The sequence below is a fragment of the Panthera tigris genome, chromosome D3, assembly GCF_018350195.1.
Source record: "Panthera tigris isolate Pti1 chromosome D3, P.tigris_Pti1_mat1.1, whole genome shotgun sequence".
Lineage (NCBI taxonomy): Eukaryota > Metazoa > Chordata > Mammalia > Carnivora > Felidae > Panthera > Panthera tigris.
This window is the reverse complement of record NC_056671.1, coordinates 65,951,891-65,973,304: the sequence shown is the minus strand read 5'-3', so window position 1 is coordinate 65,973,304 and position 21,414 is coordinate 65,951,891. Positions and strand designations below refer to the sequence as shown.

The 21,414-nt window shown below is 42.0% G+C and overlaps 1 protein-coding gene across 1 annotated transcript in view; it reads left to right on the top strand.

Annotated features, from left to right (window-relative positions):
* PSTPIP2 (proline-serine-threonine phosphatase interacting protein 2) overlaps positions 1–21,414 on the top strand; it is a 73,531-nt gene that overhangs the window by 41,082 nt on the left and 11,035 nt on the right. Inside the window, exons 2-6 of the mRNA XM_042963011.1 lie at positions 985–1,085; positions 4,772–4,849; positions 10,097–10,131; positions 13,457–13,563; positions 18,103–18,165. Coding sequence (XP_042818945.1) covers positions 985–1,085; positions 4,772–4,849; positions 10,097–10,131; positions 13,457–13,563; positions 18,103–18,165 — 384 coding nt within the window. The remainder of the gene's footprint in view (positions 1–984; positions 1,086–4,771; positions 4,850–10,096; positions 10,132–13,456; positions 13,564–18,102; positions 18,166–21,414) is intronic.

Here is a 21,414-nt window from a genome sequence, read left to right as displayed (position 1 = left end):
GATTTTAAAGTTTTTTTTTTTTAAATCTTTATGTATTTTTGAAAATGACAGGGAGGGGGAGGGGCAGAGAGAGAGGGGGGGACAGAGAATCCAAAGCTGACCCCATGCTGACAGCAGACAGCCTGACTTGGGGCTCCAACTCACAAACCGTGAGATCACGACCTAAGCCAAAGTTAGATGCTCAACCGACTGAGCCACCCAGGTGCCCCATGGGGGACTTTGATTTTAAAAATGTACTGCCTCTGGGGCTACTCCTTTGGGGACTTAAGTAGCTTCCTCCAACCTCAGAACACATAATAAAATAAAATGGGCATAAATTGCTAATTTAAAATGAGAAAACATCCCTCCTCCCCACCACCCCTCCCCGATTGGGGCCAGCCGGTGACCATGTGATGGATCATGCTGACTCCCCTTCATGTTTCCCAGTGGGAGGCCGGGTCCCCCTCTCTACTCCAGGGACCTGGCTCCTGGCTCAGAGCTGCTTGCCCTTTGCAGGGATACCCTTGACCCTTGACCCTCGACCCTCAGACCAGGCTTATTGGCTGTGGGAAGAGGTGTCAGTGTCAAGCTCTGTGACAAGTTTGAGAACGAAGGGAAAATTGTGTAGCCCTGGTTAAAGCAGCCCTGCGGTTGCAGTGGGTTTCCACCCCACAGGAGCTCTTGCCCTGTCCTGATGTGACTTGGCCTTGGGGGTTGGTGCAGAGAGGGACAGAGCCCAGCCAGCTCCCTCATCCATGTGCTCTCCATTTCCTGTCATGTCCTTCCTGTTTTGTGGCCCTTCAGTTTCATAACTTTGAAAATTCTCCCACAGCCACATGCACTCTTACTTCTTCTATTTTGTTTGCTTTGGTCATATATGTCTTGGGGGTGAAGTTCTTTAGAAACTTCCCACTGCCGGCTTCCCCTGTGGTCTGCCCTGTCTACTCGCCAGGCTCGGGGCTGCTATCGTCACTCCCTGCCCTGACAAATGTCCTGTCTCATCAGAGCTCAGACATCCTCAGCACCGCTGGCTACGACAGCATCATCCAGCACCTGAACAACGGCCGCAGGAACTGCAAAGAATTTGAAGACTTTTTAAAAGAAAGGTACATGCTGTTCTTCCTTGAAGATGGAGGGGAAGACAAAACACCCCCACACAAAGGAACAATTTCCTACTTTCTGTGTGTTTCTAAGCGTTCCCAAGACCTCTGCTGTAGGCTATGGAATGATACCCAGGAAGTAAATGATATCTCTGTCCCAAAGCTCTCAGAAACCAGCTTTGACAGATGACATTCATGAATGAAACAGCAAACAAAATGTAATAAAATGCTAAGTGAGGTGATACGCGCAGCACTGAAGACCTCACGGGAGAGGGAGATTGTGAAAGACTAGTAAATAAAGAGGGGCAGCTTCATAGCCGATGGGACCGATGGGACCGGTGAGCGGCCCTGGCGGGGAGGGGCGGGGTGGATTTGATAGGCGGAGGTGTCTGTGGAAGAGCAGCAAGCTTGCAGGTGGAGGAGAGGAGCACGACTTAAGGAGCCTGATTCAGAGACCATGGGTGGGGAGGGGCAGAGCAGTGAGAAAGATGGGGGCGGACGGGTCCCAGCACTCCAGAGGGCAGGGAGCTTGGTGGGGAAGGAGGGGACTGGCATGGTGTAGAGGATTTTTCCTTTCCTTTCCTTTTTACATTTTATTTTATTTTATTTTATTTATTTTATTTTTTTATTAAAAAAATTTTTTTAATGTTTATTTATTTTTGGGACAGAGAGAGACAGAGCATGAACGGGGGAGGGGCAGAGAGAGAGGGAGACACAGAATCGGAAGCAGGCTCCAGGCTCTGAGCTGTCAGCCCAGAGCCCGACGCGGGGCTCGAACCCACGGACCGCGAGATCGTGACCTGAGCCGAAGTCGGACGCTTAACCGACTGAGCCACCCAGGCGCCCCTATTTTATTTTATTTTTAAAGTTTATTTATTTATTTTGAGAGGTTGGGGTAAGGCCAGAGAGATTGGGAGAGAGAGTATCCCAAGCAGGCTCCCTACTGTCAGCACAGAACCCAATGCGGGGGTCAAACTCACAAACCATGAGACTGTGACCTGAGCTGAAACCAAGAGTCAGACGCTTAACCGAGCCACCAGGCGCCCCTCCTTTTCTTTTTGTAATAGATAAGGTTTTTTTTTATTATTATTTTTTTAATTCCATACTTAATGGGGTAAGTTAGTTTTGTGGAAAATCGTAGTCCTCCAGAATACTCAATTGCCCAGTGATTCTGGATGAAGGGGTACTCTAGGGGGATTTTTGGCCAAAGAGCTGGGTCATTACCAGGGCCCAAACTAATGAACAGATTCTCTTTGTAACACAGTGAGTGAGAGGTTTATAGCTTGGAGATACAGACATTAAAGTCTTTTTCCATCAAGTCTTTGTATTTTCTTCTCAAGAGAACATTGGGTAACATCACACCTACATGGTCGTGCGCCCTGATGAGGAGGCCTCTGTCCCTGAACTGTCTGAAAGGCCCCCGGGAACCGGAGAACTGCCACACTGTAGTTCTCAGGAGCCGTGGGCGAAGTGAGGTCGGTCCACTGTCAGCCTCCAGGGAGCTAGCTGGTCATGCACCTCTTCCTTCCAGACACCAGCCTCCCTCCTCTACCCAAGCTGGTTGACAGAGGTGACACCAGGTTACCACTTTTCTTTCTCTTGATGGCTACTGGAGGTGGGCTTCCTCTGTTCTTCAACAGAGCTCTGGAGGGAGCACGCAAACAGGAATTTCATGACTGCAGGGTGTGCACATTGTAGAGCCTCCCTTGCTTTTTGTGCCCCTCCTCCAGTTAGTGCTTTTATCGATTTTCTCCTGGGAGTGAACTAGCCCTGCCCTGCATCCATGAGAAGGCATTGTCAAACATCCATGACCGAAGCTTCCGCTGCCAAGGCGGGACCATCCAAGAGTCCCCTGACACGATGTGGATGGTGTCGTAGCTCAGTGGTGCCCACATTTTTTTTAAATGTGACCCTCAGCAAGAAATACATTTTACACTGCCGTCCGGTACACACGTGCATAAAACAAGAGTTTAACAAACGTCACTACCCTATTATTTTACTCAATTCTATGTATTTAAACACGGCTGGTCATGACCCATTGAATAGATTTGTTATGCGCAAGTGAGTTATGACCCACAGTTTGAAAAACACAAGTCCAAACAGATCCCAGAAACTAAGTTCTCACTTTTTAAATGTCTCATAAAAACATATGGAAAAGAGGAGGAAATATATGGAAATTAAAAATTAATAAATATTTTTATTGTATTTTTTTAAAAGTTCTTATTTATTTATTTATTTATTTATTTATTTATTTATTTATAGACAGAGACAACACGAGTGGGAGAGGGGCAGAGAGAGGAAGAGAGAGTGGGTAAGGGTCAGGGAGGGAGAGAATCCCAAGTAGGCTCTGCACTGTCAGCACAGAGTCTGACCCGGGGATTGAACTCACAAACCGTGAGATCATGACCTGAGCCGAAACCGAGAGTCAGACGTTTAACCGACTAAGCCACCCAGGCGCCCCTGTGCTGTATTTCTAGTATATGGTCATTTTTCTGCAGGAGTTTCAGAGCAAAAGAAACCAGTCCCATGCTCTCTGGTTTTGGGAAAGAATCGGCTTCAGGTCAGAGTGTCAGATATGTATGCCCTGGGTACGGGGGTTTGAGGCTCTTGGTCATGTGGCCTGCCTGGGCCCTGGGCTTCCTTTCTGGTGGTGAGCTTGCCATGAGGAGGCTGCTGTCAGTGAGGGAGTGTGCATTCCTTCCCTGTGTCCTGTTCAGAGATAATTCATGTGAAGAAGTGCAACCCTCTTCAGGGTTTAGTTGCCTGGCCTTTCCTCTTGCTCTGGTAGGTGTGGGGTGCCTGTGGTTCAGAGAGGTTATGTAACTTGCCTAAGGTCACACAGTCAATAAAGGATAGATCTGCTTTCAAACCTAGGAAAATCGGGCCCTGGAACTCTCTTCATCATACTTGGTACAGTGCCTGAGACATCTTAAGTGGTGGGGAAAGGGGATATTTGGCATTTTAGATCATGCTACACCAAGTAACAATCAGTTGTTTTTGTGAGACCTGCCAACTGCAGAGTTTATATTCTGAAATTTCCCTCTCTTTGCTACAGTTTAGCTGTGTATATGAATTGGCTCAGTCGATTAAACGTCCAACTTCCGCTCAGGTCATGATCTCACGGTTTGTGAGTTCGAGACCTGCATCGGGCTCACTGCTGTCAGCGTGGAGCCTGCTTCAGATCCTCTGTCCCCTCTTCAGATCCTCCCTCAAAAAACCCAAAGAACAAAAAACATAAAACACTGAATTGACTATGAATGAGGAACTGTTTAGGATGGTAAAAAGGATACTCTTCGAGAACATGGGAAGAGGGGTGGGCCTCAGGAGTGCAGCATTTAGTGGAATTATCTCTTACTCCACTTAAAAAATATATATGAATAAAAATAAATTTTTGGTAAATAAATCCTTGGGTCACAGTTTTGAATAGTCTGTAACGCGCTGGCCTGTGCCAGTCAGGGGGCCATGTTTGGTTTTGCCAAGATGTGATGTCCACCTGGCAACTGAGACATGAAGGCCACCAATCTTCTCACAATTCCCCCTGTCCTGTAGGAGAGTTTTGCATTTTAGAGAATGGTGTTATATCTGAGCTTCTCCCTTCAGAAGTGCAGTTTTGCCCTCAAGGGGAGTGCCATGTGTTTTAACTAAGAGTCAGCCCGAGAAAGACTCAGAGCTCTCTCTTCTGTTCCCTTTAGGGCATCAATTGAAGAGAAATATGGCAAAGACCTGCTAAACCTCTCCAGGAAGAAGCCGTGTGGACAGTTGGAGATCAAGTAGGTACCATGCTTTTTTCCTGTTTCCAGGTTGACTAACACTGCCAGGAGCCCCATCACTTCAGCAGACAGAGCTGGCCAGTGGGGTGAAGTGTGTCGGGTGAAAATAGTTTTTAGGTTTTTTTTTTCTTATTTTGAGTCGTGAAAAATCTAAAAAAATAGAAAGGAGGCTAAAATGAACTGCAAAGCCACAATCCATTAGCAAAATGTTCTAGATTTTCTTTGAAGTCTTTTTCTATGTATACTTTTTCATAGGTAGGATTATACTATATATGATTTTGTACTAGACGTTTAATAGAGGGCCTTCCATGCACGCACACACACACACACCCCACAGTTTGTGATAACTCTGAGAGACTGTCTGCATGATTTTATAGTTCTCACAACTGATGTGAAGTTTCTATACGTATTCTTCTGTTACTCACTGATTACAGGAATGGCCAGGACATGGTGCCTGCTTTGGGAACACGCTCCCTCTCATCTATAGGGTTGGCTTCATGGGCCGTCATACAGGAGCCTACGCTTTGAAGGGCTTCATAACGGGTTTGATGTTCTTTGCTGTCCCCATTTTGAAATTCTTAATAATTTTTATTTATTTATTTATTTATTTTTTAATGTTTGTTTATTTTTGAGAGAAAGAGAGCATGAGCAGGGGAGGGGCAGAGAGAGAAGGAGACACAGAATCTGAAGTATGTTCCAGGCTCTGAGCTGTCAGCACAAAGCCCAATGCAGGGCTTGAACTCATGGATGGTGAGATCATGACCTGAGCCAAAGTCAGTTGCTTAACCAACTGAGCCACCCAGGTGCCCCATAAATTCTTAATAATTTATAAACAACGGGTCCCACATTTTCATTTTGCAGTGGACCTCACAAATTCTATAGCCCATCCTACTCATATGGAAATTTCTACATTCCTTCTTCAAAATAGGCATGTTGAGGGAGGCTTGGGAGAAATAGTTTCAAGTAGACTTTGCAGGCCTCTGCAGACCTAATCACATCACATACTGTGCTATAGAGAGCTGCATAGATGCCCTGAGGTCTGTGTCCTATCAGAGACCCTAATGGGGGAAGATAAGACATAGACCTTCCTCTTCTCTTCTCTTGCTTCTAACACACACACACACACACACACACACACACACACACACCCCACCCCACCCCAGAAATGTGCTGGATTATAGAAAAGAAACATTGAAAACTACTTAAAATATTAATAGTTACATAAGCCTAAAAAATTTGTTACCCCCTGATATCAGGCATTGGTATAAGGAGAATTTGTTGATTAGACTATATTTTACTTTTGATGTTTTAAATGAAAAATTAAAAAATACACTAAAAGGTAAAAAGACAAACATAAAGACTGGCTGTATACCCAAATCACCTAGATTTAATAATTATTCATGTTTGCCATACTTTCTTAATATAGGTTTTTTGTGAAAATGTTTAAATTGGAACATTTTAAATTTAAACCTAGAATTAGATATTCCTCCACATGTTCTTGGTTCCTTTTAGTGATTTATTGTATTTAGAGATGAAACCCTGATTTCTAGCATTGGTCATTGTCACAGAGATGTCACCGTTTCTAGGCACTTTCCCAGTACAGATATTATATATTATGTTATGTTATGTTATGTTATGTTATGTTATGTTATGTTATGTTATGTTATATTATTTATATTTTATTATTTTTAAGTTGTTTTTAATAATTTTTTTACATTTTATTCTATTTTTGAGAGACAGAGAGAGACAGAGCACAAGCAGGGGAGGGGCAGAGAGAGACAAAGACAAAATTTGAAGCAGGCTCCAGTCTCTGAGCTGTCAGCACAGAGCCTGACGTGGGGCTCGAACCCACAAACCATGAGATCATGATCTGAGCTGAAGTCGGCGGCTTAACTGACTGAGCCACTCAGGCATCCTATTTATTTATTTTTAAATGTTTATTTTTGAGAAAGAGAGAAAGCAGTCACGTGCGTGCGTGAGTGGGGGAGGGGGGGAGGGGCAGAGAGACAGTGGGACAGAGGATCCCAAGCAGGCTCTGTGCTGAAAGCAGAGAGCCAAATGCAGAGCTCGAACTCATGAACTGTGAAATCATGACCTGAGCCCAAATCAGACGCTTAACCGACTCAGCCACCCAGGTACCCCTCAGGGGACAGATTTTAAAAGCATGAGTAGTTCATATTGATATTTCCAATTCTAAAATAACTTCACAGGGTTTTACTTAATTTCCTTAATTTTATATTCATTTCACCTTGCACTGAAAATCTTGATTCCTGACAATATTAGCACAATTACTTGCTTTATATGACCATTTATATTAAAATATTTCAAAATAATATCAATGTTACTACTCATAATAATACTTCTGAATGAAGTTTAACATTTCCTTGAAGTTCCTTTTGATCTTAGAATGTATTTCACTGAGAATACTGTGTTCTGGGGTGCCTGGGTGGCTCAGTTGGTTAAGCATCTGACTCTTGATATCGGCTCAGGTCATGATCTCATGTGTGAAATGTAACCAATTTTGTTTCAATTTAAAAAATTTTAAGGATTGTTTTCTTTTCCCTATTTGGTTTAGTTTTATTTTTTGAACGTGTAAAACATTTACGTGTTGACAGATCAAAACTGCATAGATTTAGGTATGTTTCTTTGTCATTCAAGCAGGGTTTAGATAATTTCAAGGAAGATTAGTGGGTCACTTGACCAAAAAACTTATTTGCAGAGAAAGCGTAAGCTGTTTGGGAAGATACCCAAAAACTTGAGGTGATGTCATGAGAAAGAGCCATATTCTCGCACATTAACACTTCTTAGGAAAGGTATTTAGCAGAATGAGTCTGATCCAAAATGGTATTTATTATATTCTTACCCATTTGACTTATAACTTAGTAAATTCATAGTGAACACTATTCTCTCTGTTCTGTGATAAAGGCCAGTCAGTGTTCCCTCTAAGAGTATACCTCAGACAGGAAGATGCAACAAAAAATGAGGCCTGGGGACAGAGTGTCCAAAGTTGAAGGCCATTTAGGTGACTTCTGTTTCTGTCACCTCCAGAATGATCTTTAGGAAGGGGCCCTCGATAAGAGTGCAAGACTCTGCTTCTCTGTGGACTAGTTAGGATTTTTCATCTTGTGGACCACATTGAGAGACTCAGGTGCCTAATGGGCTTGCTAGGATTTAAGGCCAAAGTGTTTATCGAAAGGGTGGTAGAGGGGCACCTGGGTGGCTCAGTTGGTTCAGCGTCTGACTTCGGCTCAGGTCATGATCTTGTGGTTTGTGGGTTCGAGCCCCACATCGGGCTCTGCGCTGACAGCTCAGAACCTGGAGCCTGCTTCAGATTCTGTGTCTCCCTCTCTCTCTGCCCCTCCCCCGCTAATGCTCTGTCTCTCTCAAAAATAAATAATAAACATTAAAAAGAATTTTAAAGGGTGGTAGAATATTTTCTTTTCACACAGTGAAGGAGAACACTAGGGAGAAGAGGAGTCGGATGTTGCTAGGCCACCACCCCCAAAGTTCAGATTCTCTCCGGTTGTCATGTCCTGAACAAGGGAAACAGCAATTGAGTGATGATGTGAGACAACAAAGCTAATGACAAACTAAAGAGAGATTGAGGCTGCCCTTCTTGTGGCCCTGCAGCCAGTTGCTTAGGGTGGGGGAAAAACTTTAGACCCTGAACAGATTATTTATGTGTAAGGCTGGGTTTCAGCTCCACGACTCCCAATTGAGAAAGCCTTCTGGTGATGTCTGATGCCATATCTCTGCATTTCCCAGTAATTCCAGTAGTGTGCCTGCACTTCAGTGACGTTCATTTGTCCTTCGGGACCACTGGCACATTTGTTAGACATGGACACTTTCTAGTGTCTATCCACACCATATCACGATAATTGTATCATAAGATGGGTAAAGAGAATGGAGAATGTGCAGTTATGTTTTCCTGCTTGATGTCTTTGTAATAATTGGAAGTGTTTGTGTGAGAAAAGGCATGGAGAAATAAGAATTCTTTCTTTGCAATAAACAGAGCAGGGGAAAGGAAATAGCTGAAAGAAACAGCCAGCTGGAAAAGACAAGGGGTTTTTCTTTGCAAAGTAGCAAAGCTTGCCACCTACATATATACATATAAGAAGTGATCCGTGATGTTATGCTGTTGTGGTGCGGGGACCATGAATTCACAAAGTTCCATTCCTACTTAGGAGGCTGGAGTGAGCCCAGTGAGATCTGCTTCCAGTGAAAGCAGCATGAGCAAGAACATCCCCAGGGCCATGTCACCTCACAAGGATGTTTACTTTAGGAAGTGTAGGATGACAGACAACTAAAACCATGGGCCAGGGCGTCTCCAAGGGAGGAGGAGCCATGGGCTGTAAGAGGATGGGGGAGATTGAGAGAAGGTATGAAAAATGAGTCATGGGCTTTCCCCACTGAAACTGTGAGGTAGTAAATGTGTGTAGTTTTAAACTGCTAAATTTGGGGTAGTTTGTTTTTTAGCAGTAGAACATTGAAACGATGTGTTTCATGTCTGTCCCTTCCTTTAGAGTCCAAGGTCTGGGACCAGTCTGTCTTGTACCATGGAATCATTAACATCTGACACAACACCTGGCTCATGGTTTATGTTCAATGAACACATGATTGACAAATGAGTGAAAATGAGGGCGATCAGGAGCCAGGGTTTGAACCCTTCCTTGTATCCTTATTTCTAATTATCACACTTTAAAGAAGTGGACTGGTATTCTTATGAGAAAGGGATCATAATTCCTATATAATCATTGGGAGAAATGAAACATAAGGAATTTGGGCATCTTGCTCTACCCAGGTGGACAGTGAAGAATTTATAATGCTTTGCCTGGGATTGAGAGAGCAAGAAAGAGGAAAACTGAACTGAAGAAATCTTGATCCTTCGCTGTCTTCCCAAGCTTACATGCAAAGATGAGTCTGCAGGCCATGACACGTGGGCGGAGAGAAGCATGCAGTGGGTTTATAATAAGATCGTACAGGGGCACGTGAGTGGCTCAGGTGGTCAAGTGTCTGACTCTTGTTTTCAGCTCAGGTCATGATCCCACAGTTTTGTGGGTTCGAGCTCCACATTGGGCTCCTTGCTGGCAGCATGGAGCCTGTTTGGGATTCTCTGTCTCCCTCTCTCTCTGCACCTCCCTACTCACACTGTCTCTGTCTCTCTCAAAATAAATAAATAAACTTAAAAGAAAAAAAGATGGTACAACAATTTCCAGAACTGAAGTTATATATGTGCTTGTTTTTCAGCACCCTGAAGCAGGCCCTTGAAGTCTTCAAGAAGCGTAAGTGATTCTTTAAACTATATTTGCTGCCCTTGGCCGGTTCTGGGGGTTTTACTTTGAACAGCCATCTCGTACTGGGTAAAAAAAAAAAAGTTAGAGCAGCTCCCAAGGTGAGAAGTAGGTCTGCAGAGCTGAAATGAGCTGGAGAGCCCACCTTCCATGTGGAAGTCATGACGTGCATTTGACTTACTTTGAGCAAGGGTTCTCACACTTGAAATCCAGGGCAAGGCCCTTGCAATTTGGTCTTCAAGGGGTCCTGTCCGGGTCTTTTTGAAAAAAATTTTTTTATTAAAAAAATTTTTTATTAGTTTATTTTATTTTTTGATGGAGAGAGGGAAGAGAGAGAGAGAGAGAGAGAGAGAGAGAAGGGAAGGGGCAGAGAGAGAGGGAGAGAGAGAATCCCAAGCAGGTTCCACGCTGTCAGCACAGAGCCCAATGTGGGGCTTGAACTCGTGAACTGTGAGGTCGTGACCTGAGCCGAAATCAAGAATCGGACACTTAACTGATTGAGCCACTCAGGCGCCCCTTTTTAAAGTAATTCGTACACCCACCATGGAGTTCAGACTCACGGCTCTGAGATCAAGGGTTGTATGCTCTACCGACTGAGCCAGCCAGGCGCCCTCCTGTTCAGTTCTAAGAGTCCCCAGTCCTGTTACTCAGAAACGGCCTTTAAGGCTTTCTGTTCTTCACAATACTTGCTGCTTTCGAGCTAAGGATTTTAACATGGCATCGTATGTATATGCTTAAGTGTTTCTGTAGCTAGTTGACTGGTTCTAGAAGTTTGTAAATGTTAGCTAAACAGATATTCATCTTAACTTTTCCATGGAAGGTGTTCTCTTCCCTCTTTAACTCACCAATGAATACATTTCTCAAGGTAGAAATGTTTATGTTTCATGTTTTTTATATGCCCTGCAAGGCTAACCATGGGGCCCAAGGGAGCTTCAGTCTAGGCTGGGTCTCCTAAGCCTATGTACTTGCTGTTACTTGACTTACTTTCTACCCTCCCCGAATAGTTTTATTTCCTTCTTATTAAAAAATATATTTATCTTAAACATTCAAATGAGGCAACTGTCAAGAAGATAGTAAATACCTAGACTTTCAGTTCCTAGTGATAAGCAGTTATTGGTGAATGTGACTCCAGATATTTTTATGCAATTAAACACATGTAAATGTATCAATTCATATAAAAAAATAGGATGATACCATGGCAGTGGTTCAGAATCTGTGGGGTGAGTGAGGGCAGATCATTTGTTTTTAAGTCATTTTTATTTTTTAATTTTTATTTATTTATTTAAAAAAAATTTTTTTAAGTCATTTTTAAAATGAAAATATCAATGGTTTCATCATGCCAGCAGTTTGGGATATATCTCTCCAGACCTTTTCCTACGCATTTACAGTTCTCTTTCTCTCTCTTAAATTGCACACAGACACACACACGTGAGTTTTTGTATAAATGAGATCATACTATACCTATATCCTACAATTTGTTTTTCCCAACAATATTATCTAAGCATCTTTCTATTTCTTTTTTTTAACTTGTTTTATTTTTTATTTTTTTTTTAATTTACATCCAAATTAGTTAGCATATAGTGCACCAATGATTTCAGGAGTAGATTCCTTAGTGCCCCTTACCCATTTGGCCCATCCCCTCTCCTGCCACCCCTCCAGTAACCCTCAGTTTGTTCTCCATATTTATGAGTCTCTTCTGTTTTGTCCTCCTCCCTGTTTTTATATTATTTCTGTTTCCTTTCCCTTATGTTCATCTGTTTTGTCTCTTAAAGTCCTCATATGAGTGAAGTCATATGATTTTTGTCTTTCTCTGACTAACTTCACTTAGCATAATACCCTCCAGTTCCATCCACGTCGTTGCAAATGGCAAGATTTCCTTCTTTTTGATTGCCAAGTAGTACTCCATTACACACACACACACACACACACACACACACACACACACACACACACACCACATTTTCTTTATCCATTCATCCACTGATGGACGTTTGGGCTCTTTCCATACTTTGGCTATTGTCGATAGTGCTGCTATAAACACGGGGGTGCATGTGTTCCTTTGAAACAGCACACCTGTATCCCATGGATAAATGCCTAGTGGTGCAATTGCTGGGTCGTAGGGTAGTTCTATTTTTGTTTTTTTGAGGCACCTCCATACTGTTTTCCAGAGTGGCTGCACCAGCTTGCATTCCCAAGCATCTTTCCATTTCAGTTCATATAGATCTGCCTCATTCTTTCACATTTGAAAGTTTCGGTCTTATAAAATGCCAGACCTCCTCCAGAAAGGTTGTACTGACTTCTCCCCCACCAAAAGTGCTATTTTTTACCCATGCTTGCCAATATGAAGAATTTTCACATTTAAAAATTTTTCCCTAACTGAAAAGTAAAAAATTATACATCTCTGGGGGTTGAGGTTTTGCATTTTTTCCAATAGCTTTATGGTTGAATACATTTTCAAATGTTTATTAGCCATTTAGCCAATCTTTTAAAAAATGCCATGTTCTTTAACCAATTTTTTTATACTGGAATGTATATATTTTTCTTTTGACTTGTGAAAACTCTTTTAATATAGCGGTTTATTCTGTTACATAAATTGCTAATATTTTTCTAATTTGTCATGTCTCTTGGAACCTTTCAAAGTTATTTTGACACATACAAGTTTAAATTTTTTTCTTAGGTCAGATCTGTCCATCTTTCTAGCCTTAAAGTCATGCTTCAATTTGTTTTCTTAGAACAAGTAAAGTAAGAATTTTTTTTTTTTGCTGCTACAAAGGTAAACTGTACTCATTGCAAAGATCTTAGAAAATAAGAAGAAAAAATCACCAATAACCTTTCTGTCTAGAAATAATTATTGATAGCCATAATTTGTGTGTGTGACCTTTCTTACAGATGCTCAGGTTCAGAAAATGTTAGAGATGGAAAGACCGTTAGAGTCATCTAATGAGAAATAAATACTGAATTTGAAATTGTAGTGGGTTCAGTGACATCTTTCAGCATGTAAGCTCCATGAGCTGGGGCCTCGGCTGTTCTTCTCCCCAGTTCTGGGAACACACTAGGTTAGTAACAGTTAGTGTTTGGAGGTTAAGCTAAAGATTTGCTAGCCTTGGTCTTGGTGGTCAGGGCAAGGCAGGGCACATGGAGGGGGTTGATAAATGTTGGTGACCAAGTGAGGTAGGTTAATTTTACCACTTGTTCCAGTATTTTATTTTGTAGATAAGTTTTGTGTGGTTTTGTATATTTCAATTCAGACATATGTAGATCTTGTTTATTATGTTTTTGTTTTTTTTTTTTTTTTTTTTTTTTTTTTTTTTTGCAGAGGTAGACAGTGTGGCACAATGTCACATTCAGCTTGCCCAGACTCTAAGAGAAGAGGCCAGGAAGATGGAAGAATTCAGGGAAAAGCAAAAGCTACAACGGAAAAAGGTTGGATTTGCATATATGTTAAGACGTTGCTTTTCCCGTGGCGGAAAACTCCAGGCTTGGTTTTTCATCAAACTCCTTGGCTCACACCCGCCTTCATGCAGCCGTGCTCCTCTTTTAACCTATGAGATTATTTATTGGGAAACCATGTGGAGACCCAACTAGATGGTTCTGTCTCTATACCCATTTGCACCCAGGCCAGTTCTCTTTGAATTCTCGCAGGATTTATGGGTCTGGCCTTCTTCTTTTCATACCTGCTGCCACTATTCAGACTATGACTGGCAAGGGGAAACCCTGTCTTTGGTAGAGTCTAGGGCATTTAACCTGACGAACTCCCAGACCACACTCCTCCTCCTTGAGAAGGCAGTAAGGGAAGGGTAAGATGTAGAGAAGACTCACATTCTCCCAGAGACCATGTAGGCTAACCACCCTATTTTACAAATTGGGAAACTGAGGCCCTGGGAAATCCAAGTCCTTTTTGTCTTCAAAGCAGATGTGCATAGGCTGTTTTTCATTGATGGAATTTACTCTGTCCAATTACATGGAAGGAGATGGGAGTAACAAGAGTTAATAAAACTGGTGAATGTTTGAAAAGTTACAAGGATCAAGAAAAGAAGTTCAGATATACAGTAGTAAAGTGTTCCTTAGAAGAGACCAGCGACTATTCTGACTCCCTTCTATCTTGTTCCTAAATGACTTATACATTCAGGTTGGCCTGACAGCCAACTAGAGCTCTTCTAGAATTTCTTCTTTTTTACATCTGGTCTATAAGGTTGGAACGTCAGCCTCACATGGGGGACCAGCTCTTCTTTATTTGGCACCCAAAGATTTCCACCCCGGTCTCCCCAGACATCTTTGCATGAACTTTTTGGAAATCTGTTCTCATCCTGGTCCTTGACCATCTGAAGGTCATTGTCTATAGTGTGTGTATCCAAAAAAGGTCCAGCTGTTAAGGCTGAGTCTACCCATATGCCATTTTCAGAAACTTTGCCTATGGTTCTAAGCCAGAGTCTAATTCCAGCCTTTGGTGACCAGCTGGCATTTGGAGTGGATGGCAGACTTAAGAGCCCGACTGCCTTACATCTATGGTCATCTCATGAGCTGCTCTTAAAGCTATGCCTCTTCTTAGGAATAAAAGGTGGAAACCAACATTTAAGGAATACCAGATCAGTGGTTTCACACACATTCACACTTCGTATATCAGGTTTGAGAGGTGCATCTGGCCTCAAATATTTTTCAGAGCAGAAATAATATGTACATATACCCACCCATTAGACAGTCAAATTGTTTTGACCTGACATTGCCAGCCTTGCCCACCTACCTAGAGAAATAACAATTTTTCAGGGGCAAAATTAACAGAGTCTATACGCATATGATTTCCAGTAAGAGGAGCAGAAAGTCATTTCCTTATGTTTCCAAGTGCCTTTGGTAGCCTTAGTCGTTTCAGGGAGACTTTTGTTAATTTTGCAAGGCTTCTGAAACTTCCCCTCCTAACAAGTTACAAAGATCAAATTCTCATAACTGGAAGAATGTGTTCTGAATTCTGTTAAGTAATAAAGGAGCCTGTGCTCAGCTCATTGCTGTCATCCAAGTTCTCTATATTCTGTGTGCTCTCTACAGGAGGAAAATGCCTTCTGAGCTTTCTTGAAGAAGTCTGAAATTTATGAATAAATTTCTAGTTACTCGTGTCACAGTGAACTCTGGGTTGTACCACTTCTGTTTTTAGATGCCCCCCCCCTTTTTTTTTAAATCAAACTTTGGGAGAAAATGTGTCAATGCTAACTTCTCATTTTCACTGTATGTTTTGGGCTTCTACTTTCTGGAAATTGAGCCATTTCCACTTATCAAGGAAAACCATTGGTTCCTTTTAGCAAATGGGGGAAGGGGGACGGCAGGTAGAATAGCTCAGAAGTTAGTGGTGTACTACTCACTTAACTAGATTTCTGAGGGTGGTGAACAATACAGACATGGTCATCCTTCCCTCATGGAGTGTAGAGCATGGCCAGAGAATGATGTGACGTAGTCATCATGATAAAGTGTGATGAGCATTAAATATTAGGGGAGATGAAGGTGCCACCTCACCTGCAGTGGGGACTCCTAACCTTATCAGTGAGGTGGGGGAGGCGTCTTGGGGGCAGACCCTGAGGCTACAAGCACCAGAGTGAGTGACAGTACAGGTGAGGATGATGAGGGACAGGCTGTCATCCCTGAGGGTTGGCCAGGTTGGGGGGGCTCTTAGGAGCCACTTTCAGGAGTCTTGGCATTTTAGGGTCCTGAGGTTGCTTCTCCGGCCCAGAATGTGCTAGGCTGACAGGGACAGCACACGGTCAGTCACTCTCCTCTGGTGCCTACATTCTGTTCTGCCCTCTCCGCTGACATTGGGATGAGCATGGCAGAATGGTGCTCTGCCTGTGTAGAGAGAAATCTCCAAAGAAAGGAACGTCCTTGGTTACACGGAGTGTGCTTACAGCTTTAATGGCGTGAATGCAGACAGACAGACCACCAAAGCAGCTATTTCAATCATGTACTGCAGGGCCATTTGAATCATTTACATATCTCTTCTTCCTTTGCCCCTCCCTTCTGCTTCTCCCCACCCTAGAGCAGAGGTGATAGTTCTTGTACTACTTTGTGTTATCAATAATAAGACAATTAGATTTCCATTGGGTTTGGCCTTTGAAGACCTGCCAAGAATAGGCCATTCTATAAGTGAATACAGACATGAGGAGACTTAAATCAAAGTGAGGTAACAGACAGATCTGGACTTGGTGTCACTGAATGGCTTTGAGCAATTATCACCTCTTGGGCCCCCAGGGCTCACAACTGTCAGGTTAGAGCCAGACTATCTCTCTCTCTCTCTCTCTCTCTCTCTCTCTCTCTCTCTCTCTCTCTCTCTAGGGTCCTGTTCTCATACAGGTGCCAGGGATCCTCCAAGGTAGAGAGGAAGATGAAGGGAAAAGGTCTGACTAATAGAACTTTGTAGCCACCTGAGAGGAGCTGGAAGCAGGTGTTATGTGTGAGTTGGACATAAGGAGGCCTGGCTGAGGCCATAAACTATGAAATAGTGGCAGCTCCCAAACTGGAAGAAAGGCAATATATATTTTTGGACTGGCAAAGACCACAGGACAGATCAACAGTGCTGAGTGATCTGCTCCATGGAGTTTGGGGAAATCAGGAACCATTAATAAATAAACCCAGCTCCTCTTCCTGGTAGAGGTACCTAGGTGCTCAAGTGAACCACACAGCTTCCTGTCTGTGATGACAAGGGCCTTCCCATGAGACTCTGCCTGTGGGGCTCATGTCTGTTCTCTGTGTCTACAGGATCTTCACTGTTAGCAGATGCATGGCCCACCTCTTAGTCCTCGATTTCAGCTGGGCTGGAAGATGGCTGTTCAGTTCTCTGAAGGCCCCTTGGGGATCCCCAACAGAATTTCATGTATTCCACAAAGCTTATATTTGAAGTCAGACCATCCCAAACATTCCATCCAGATATCTTGAAAATCCATCCAGCCATGTTTGTGTTGGTAACAGACAAAAATGTAATTCTCCAGAAGAAAGAGAAACCACATTTGAACATCATTTTCAGAGTTATTATTTTGCATTGTGTCATTTTGCACGAGAGCAATGCCATAGCTCATTTTGAATTACTGCACCTCTTGGTTTTTTATAAGCCCGTTTGAGTTTATAGAGCTATTATAAGGATAATGGTAGGTGAGGGTAATGATTAGGAACAAGGGCACAGGAGTCAGGCTGTGCCCAAATCCCAACTCTACTACTTGCTTGGGTAAATTAATCCCCCCAAAAATGGGGATAAGAGTACTTACAGTTGTTGGGATGCATGAAAACTGATTAGCACATAATAATGCTTGATAAATGGCAACTACTATTATGTCTGAGACATACATTTTTACCATTAGCACCATTATTTTGAGTAATGAAAGGGTTAATATCAGAGCCACAACAAAGAAATTGCTCTCAAGTGAACTCAGCAGAGTAGTTTACCTTTCCTGGATTAGCTGGGATTAGCTGGGAGAATACCTTCTTTTAGTTGTCCTACAAACATTTCTTTTCTTCATACTGCCCCGGCTCCTTGCTGGTTTAGGGTGTGTTATTGGTGGATACAAGAGGAGTGAATATTTATGAGTCCCTAATTTTATTGTGCTGACACAGGCTTACAGAATAAACACCCCTTTTAAAATATGAATGGTGCCTTAACAAAGGTTTTTAAATCTTTTTTGAAACCTAAGTTCCTTGATTCCAGGTTTACGGAAGAGACAGCTCCAAGGATGATCAGTGATTCTCAACAGTCCTGCCCAAGTTCAAGGGCGGGCCTTACCACTGAGCAGCCGTAAGACCTTGGGCAGGTTGTTCAGCCTCTCTGCTACAGTTTCCTTGTTTGCAAAAAGGGAGTAATAAATAGCACATCTACCTTCTGGGTGTGTGAGGACTAAGTGAGGTAATCCACGTTGAACACTTACTCCTCAAGATAAGCTGGCATTAACAGTAATTTGTTTTTTATTAATAGTGCTTGTCCTCTCTTCACAGACAGAGCTTATAATGGATGCTGCCCATAAACAAAGGAGCTTACAGTTCAAGAAAACTATGGATGTGAGTCTCAGTTTATTGCTTTTTTTTTTTTTTTTTTTTTTTTGCCATGGTGACATTTTCTGAAATCCTGTGCTGTGTAGGAGCATATTCCTGAAAATAGTACTTTAATAATATTATGGACTAGTGCAGTGGTTTGGGAAAACAACCTTTAGAAGTTTGACTTTCCTGCTTTTTAAGGCCTTGGAAAGACGGAGGATGAAACAAGATAGAGGAAAGAAAATGATGGTGACTTTCTGGTAACCTGGGAAAGTCTACAAGTCAATTGAAATATTTCAGGCCAAGACACAAAAGTGTCTGTATCACATGCCATTTATCTTGTTGGATGTTAGCTTTTTCCCCTGTGACTATTTTGAATCTTGGTTTCTTACCTATTTTACTGAGTGAGCCCTTCATGTTTTAGGATCTACAAACTGTAAGAGCCTTCTGTAAGTAATCTATTTAAACACACACACACACACACACACACACACACACACACACACACACACACTTAACAAGACAGAGCTAAGACAAATTGCGAGGGCCCTCCCTCTAGCTTTCCTAAATCTGTTCACTCTGGACACAGTGAACTCTGTTACTGAAACATCCATGATTCCATATTTGTACAGAAGTATCATCATGATGTTCTATGTGACATGATGTGTGGTAACCCAGTTAAAAAAGAAAATGTCACCAATGTCAATGACATATGCAGTCTGCTCCGCATCATTTTTTTTCTGTGATGCATGGCACCTCCAAAGCAACTGAGAAATAGGGAATGATGTCATTGTAACTGCAGAAATAGCATTGGTCCATACATGGTTGTTCCCAGACTTTCTGTGTTTTGAGCAATCTGGGACAAGGTTTCTCACAATTCAAGAGAAAACCCTAGTGAAATGCAAGTTTCTTAACTATCTCTTCTACCTGCCTGCAGAGCCATGCTAGTATTATAATTTTTGCTTCGACTATCAAAAGTGATTTAGAAAACTCAAGAAAAAGGAAGACTATTGTATTAACTCATTTTGCGCTTGCTGTGTCCTTTTTTCCTCTTGATATTCCAGCGTTTCTTCTTTTATAGTTTCCTTTGCTTAGAGAGTTTAGCCATCTTCAGGATGGTCTACTATTGACAAATACTTTTAGTTTTTCCTCATCTGAGAATATCTTGATTTCCCCTTCAGTGTCAAAGGCTGTTTTCACTGGTTATAGGTTTTTCCTTGTAGGTAAAGTGTCATTTCTGTTTTAAGATATTTTCTTTCTTTCTTTCTTTCTTTCTTTCTTTCTTTCTTTTTTTTTTTTTTTTTTTTAGTTTTCAGAAGTTCACCTATATATGTAGTGTCATGGATTTCTTTGGGTTTATTTTGTTTGGGGTATGATCAACTTCTTGAATCTGTAGTTTTATATCTTTTGCCAAATTTGGGAAGTTTTCAGCTGTTATTTCTTCAAGTAGTTTTTTAGCTCACCTTCCTTTCCTTGGATTGCAAGGACATGAATGTGTTAGATCTTTTGTTATGGTCCCAAGGGTTCATGAGGCTCTATATGTTTATTTTGAGGTTTATTTATTTTTCTTGAGAGAGGGAGTGAGAGCATGAGCAGGGTGGGACAGAGAGAGAGGACAAGAGAGAATATCAAGCAGGCTCCATGTTGTCAGCATGGAGCCCATGCAGGGCTCGATCTCAGGAATTGTGAGATTATGACCTGAGCTGAAATCAAGAGTTGGACACTTAACCCACTGATCCATCCAGGTGCCCCATCTATGCATTTTTTTCAGCCTGTTTTTCTCTCTGTTGTTCAGATTAGGTAATTTCTATTGCTCTGTTTTCCACTTCACTGATTCTTTCTTCTATCTCTTCCATTCTGAAGTCCATCCATTGAGTTTTTAATTTTCATTAGTGTGTTTATTTAGTTCCAAAATTTCCATTTGGTTCTTCTTTATAGCTTTTATGTGTTTACTGAATTTTCTAGTTCTTTGCCCAAACCATCTGTTTTCTCATTTAAGTGTTTTTGTAATTGCTTATTGAATTTTTATGATGGCTCCTTTAAAATCTTTGTCAGATAATTCTAACAATCTCTGTCATCTTAATGTTGGCATCTATTGAAGGCCTTCTGATTCAGTTTCAGCTCTTCCTCATTCTTGGTATGATTAGTGACAGTCATTTGGTTTTGGACATTTTAGGTATTATGTTACAAGACTCTGGATCTTATTTAAACATTCTGTTTCAGCTGGATTACTCTGACACCTCTAGCAGGGGACAGTGAGGTCCCCTGCCTCATTACTCCTTTATGGGGTAAAAATCCAGGTTTCTCCCATTGGCCTCCACTGAAACCACAGGGTTTGTGTGGCTGTGTTACTACAGAGAGGTGGTTAAAGTTCTGACCCTCCACTAGACCTTCTCTGACACCACCCCAGCAGGCACCTTGTGACTGCCAGGCAGGGGTCGTAGAAGTCCAGGTTGCCCACATGGTTTCCACTGGCACTATGTGTAGGGCTGGTACCTCCCAGTAAGAATGAAGCCTCCAGTTCCCTATTTGTCTTTCTCTGAAACCATCTTGGCAGGGAAGTCGGGCATCCTGTTATAGCTTGGTGAGAGTGGAAGTCTAGATTCCCTGCTTGTCCTTTGCTGGATGTATGGGGGGCAGGCCACAGTTTTTTTAGGTGGTGCTTGGCTGCAGTAGAATGGTTATTTTCTCAAGGTTTCTCTCCTGGTAGACTGTCCCTTTTCTGGTCTTTTGGCTAGAGAGGGCAGGTTTTTGTTGGGACTTCTTGTTTTTGCTCATTGCCACTTCTTGGTTGCCTGCTTCTTTGGCACTCAGTCTGTGATATATGAGGCAAAGAAAAAACCAAGAGAACTTACTTGTGGGTCACCCTTCTCAGACCAGGGTTGCTAGCCAGTCTGCCTTCTCTCCACCTTTCAGAGTCTTATGTTTGTTTTATACAGAGTGTCAAGGGTTTTTAATTGTACTTATGTGGAGGAATAGGGAAAATTACATCTTTCCATCTTTTCAAAAGCTTGTATGTATAACCTTTAAAAAATTATTTAGGACCATAAATGTGAACATATCTGCTCAGTCTTATACTAAGAATCTAAGACTCTATTTTTAGGAAATCATCCCAAAAAAGAAAAGCAAAGGCATGAACTTATTCACTCTTAAAATAATGAAAATTGTAAATTATTTAGTGACTAAAAAATGGAGAAATATCAGTTATATGACCTTTATGAATATGTAGCAACAGAGAAAAAATATTTAATATGCCATATTAAAAAATAAAGT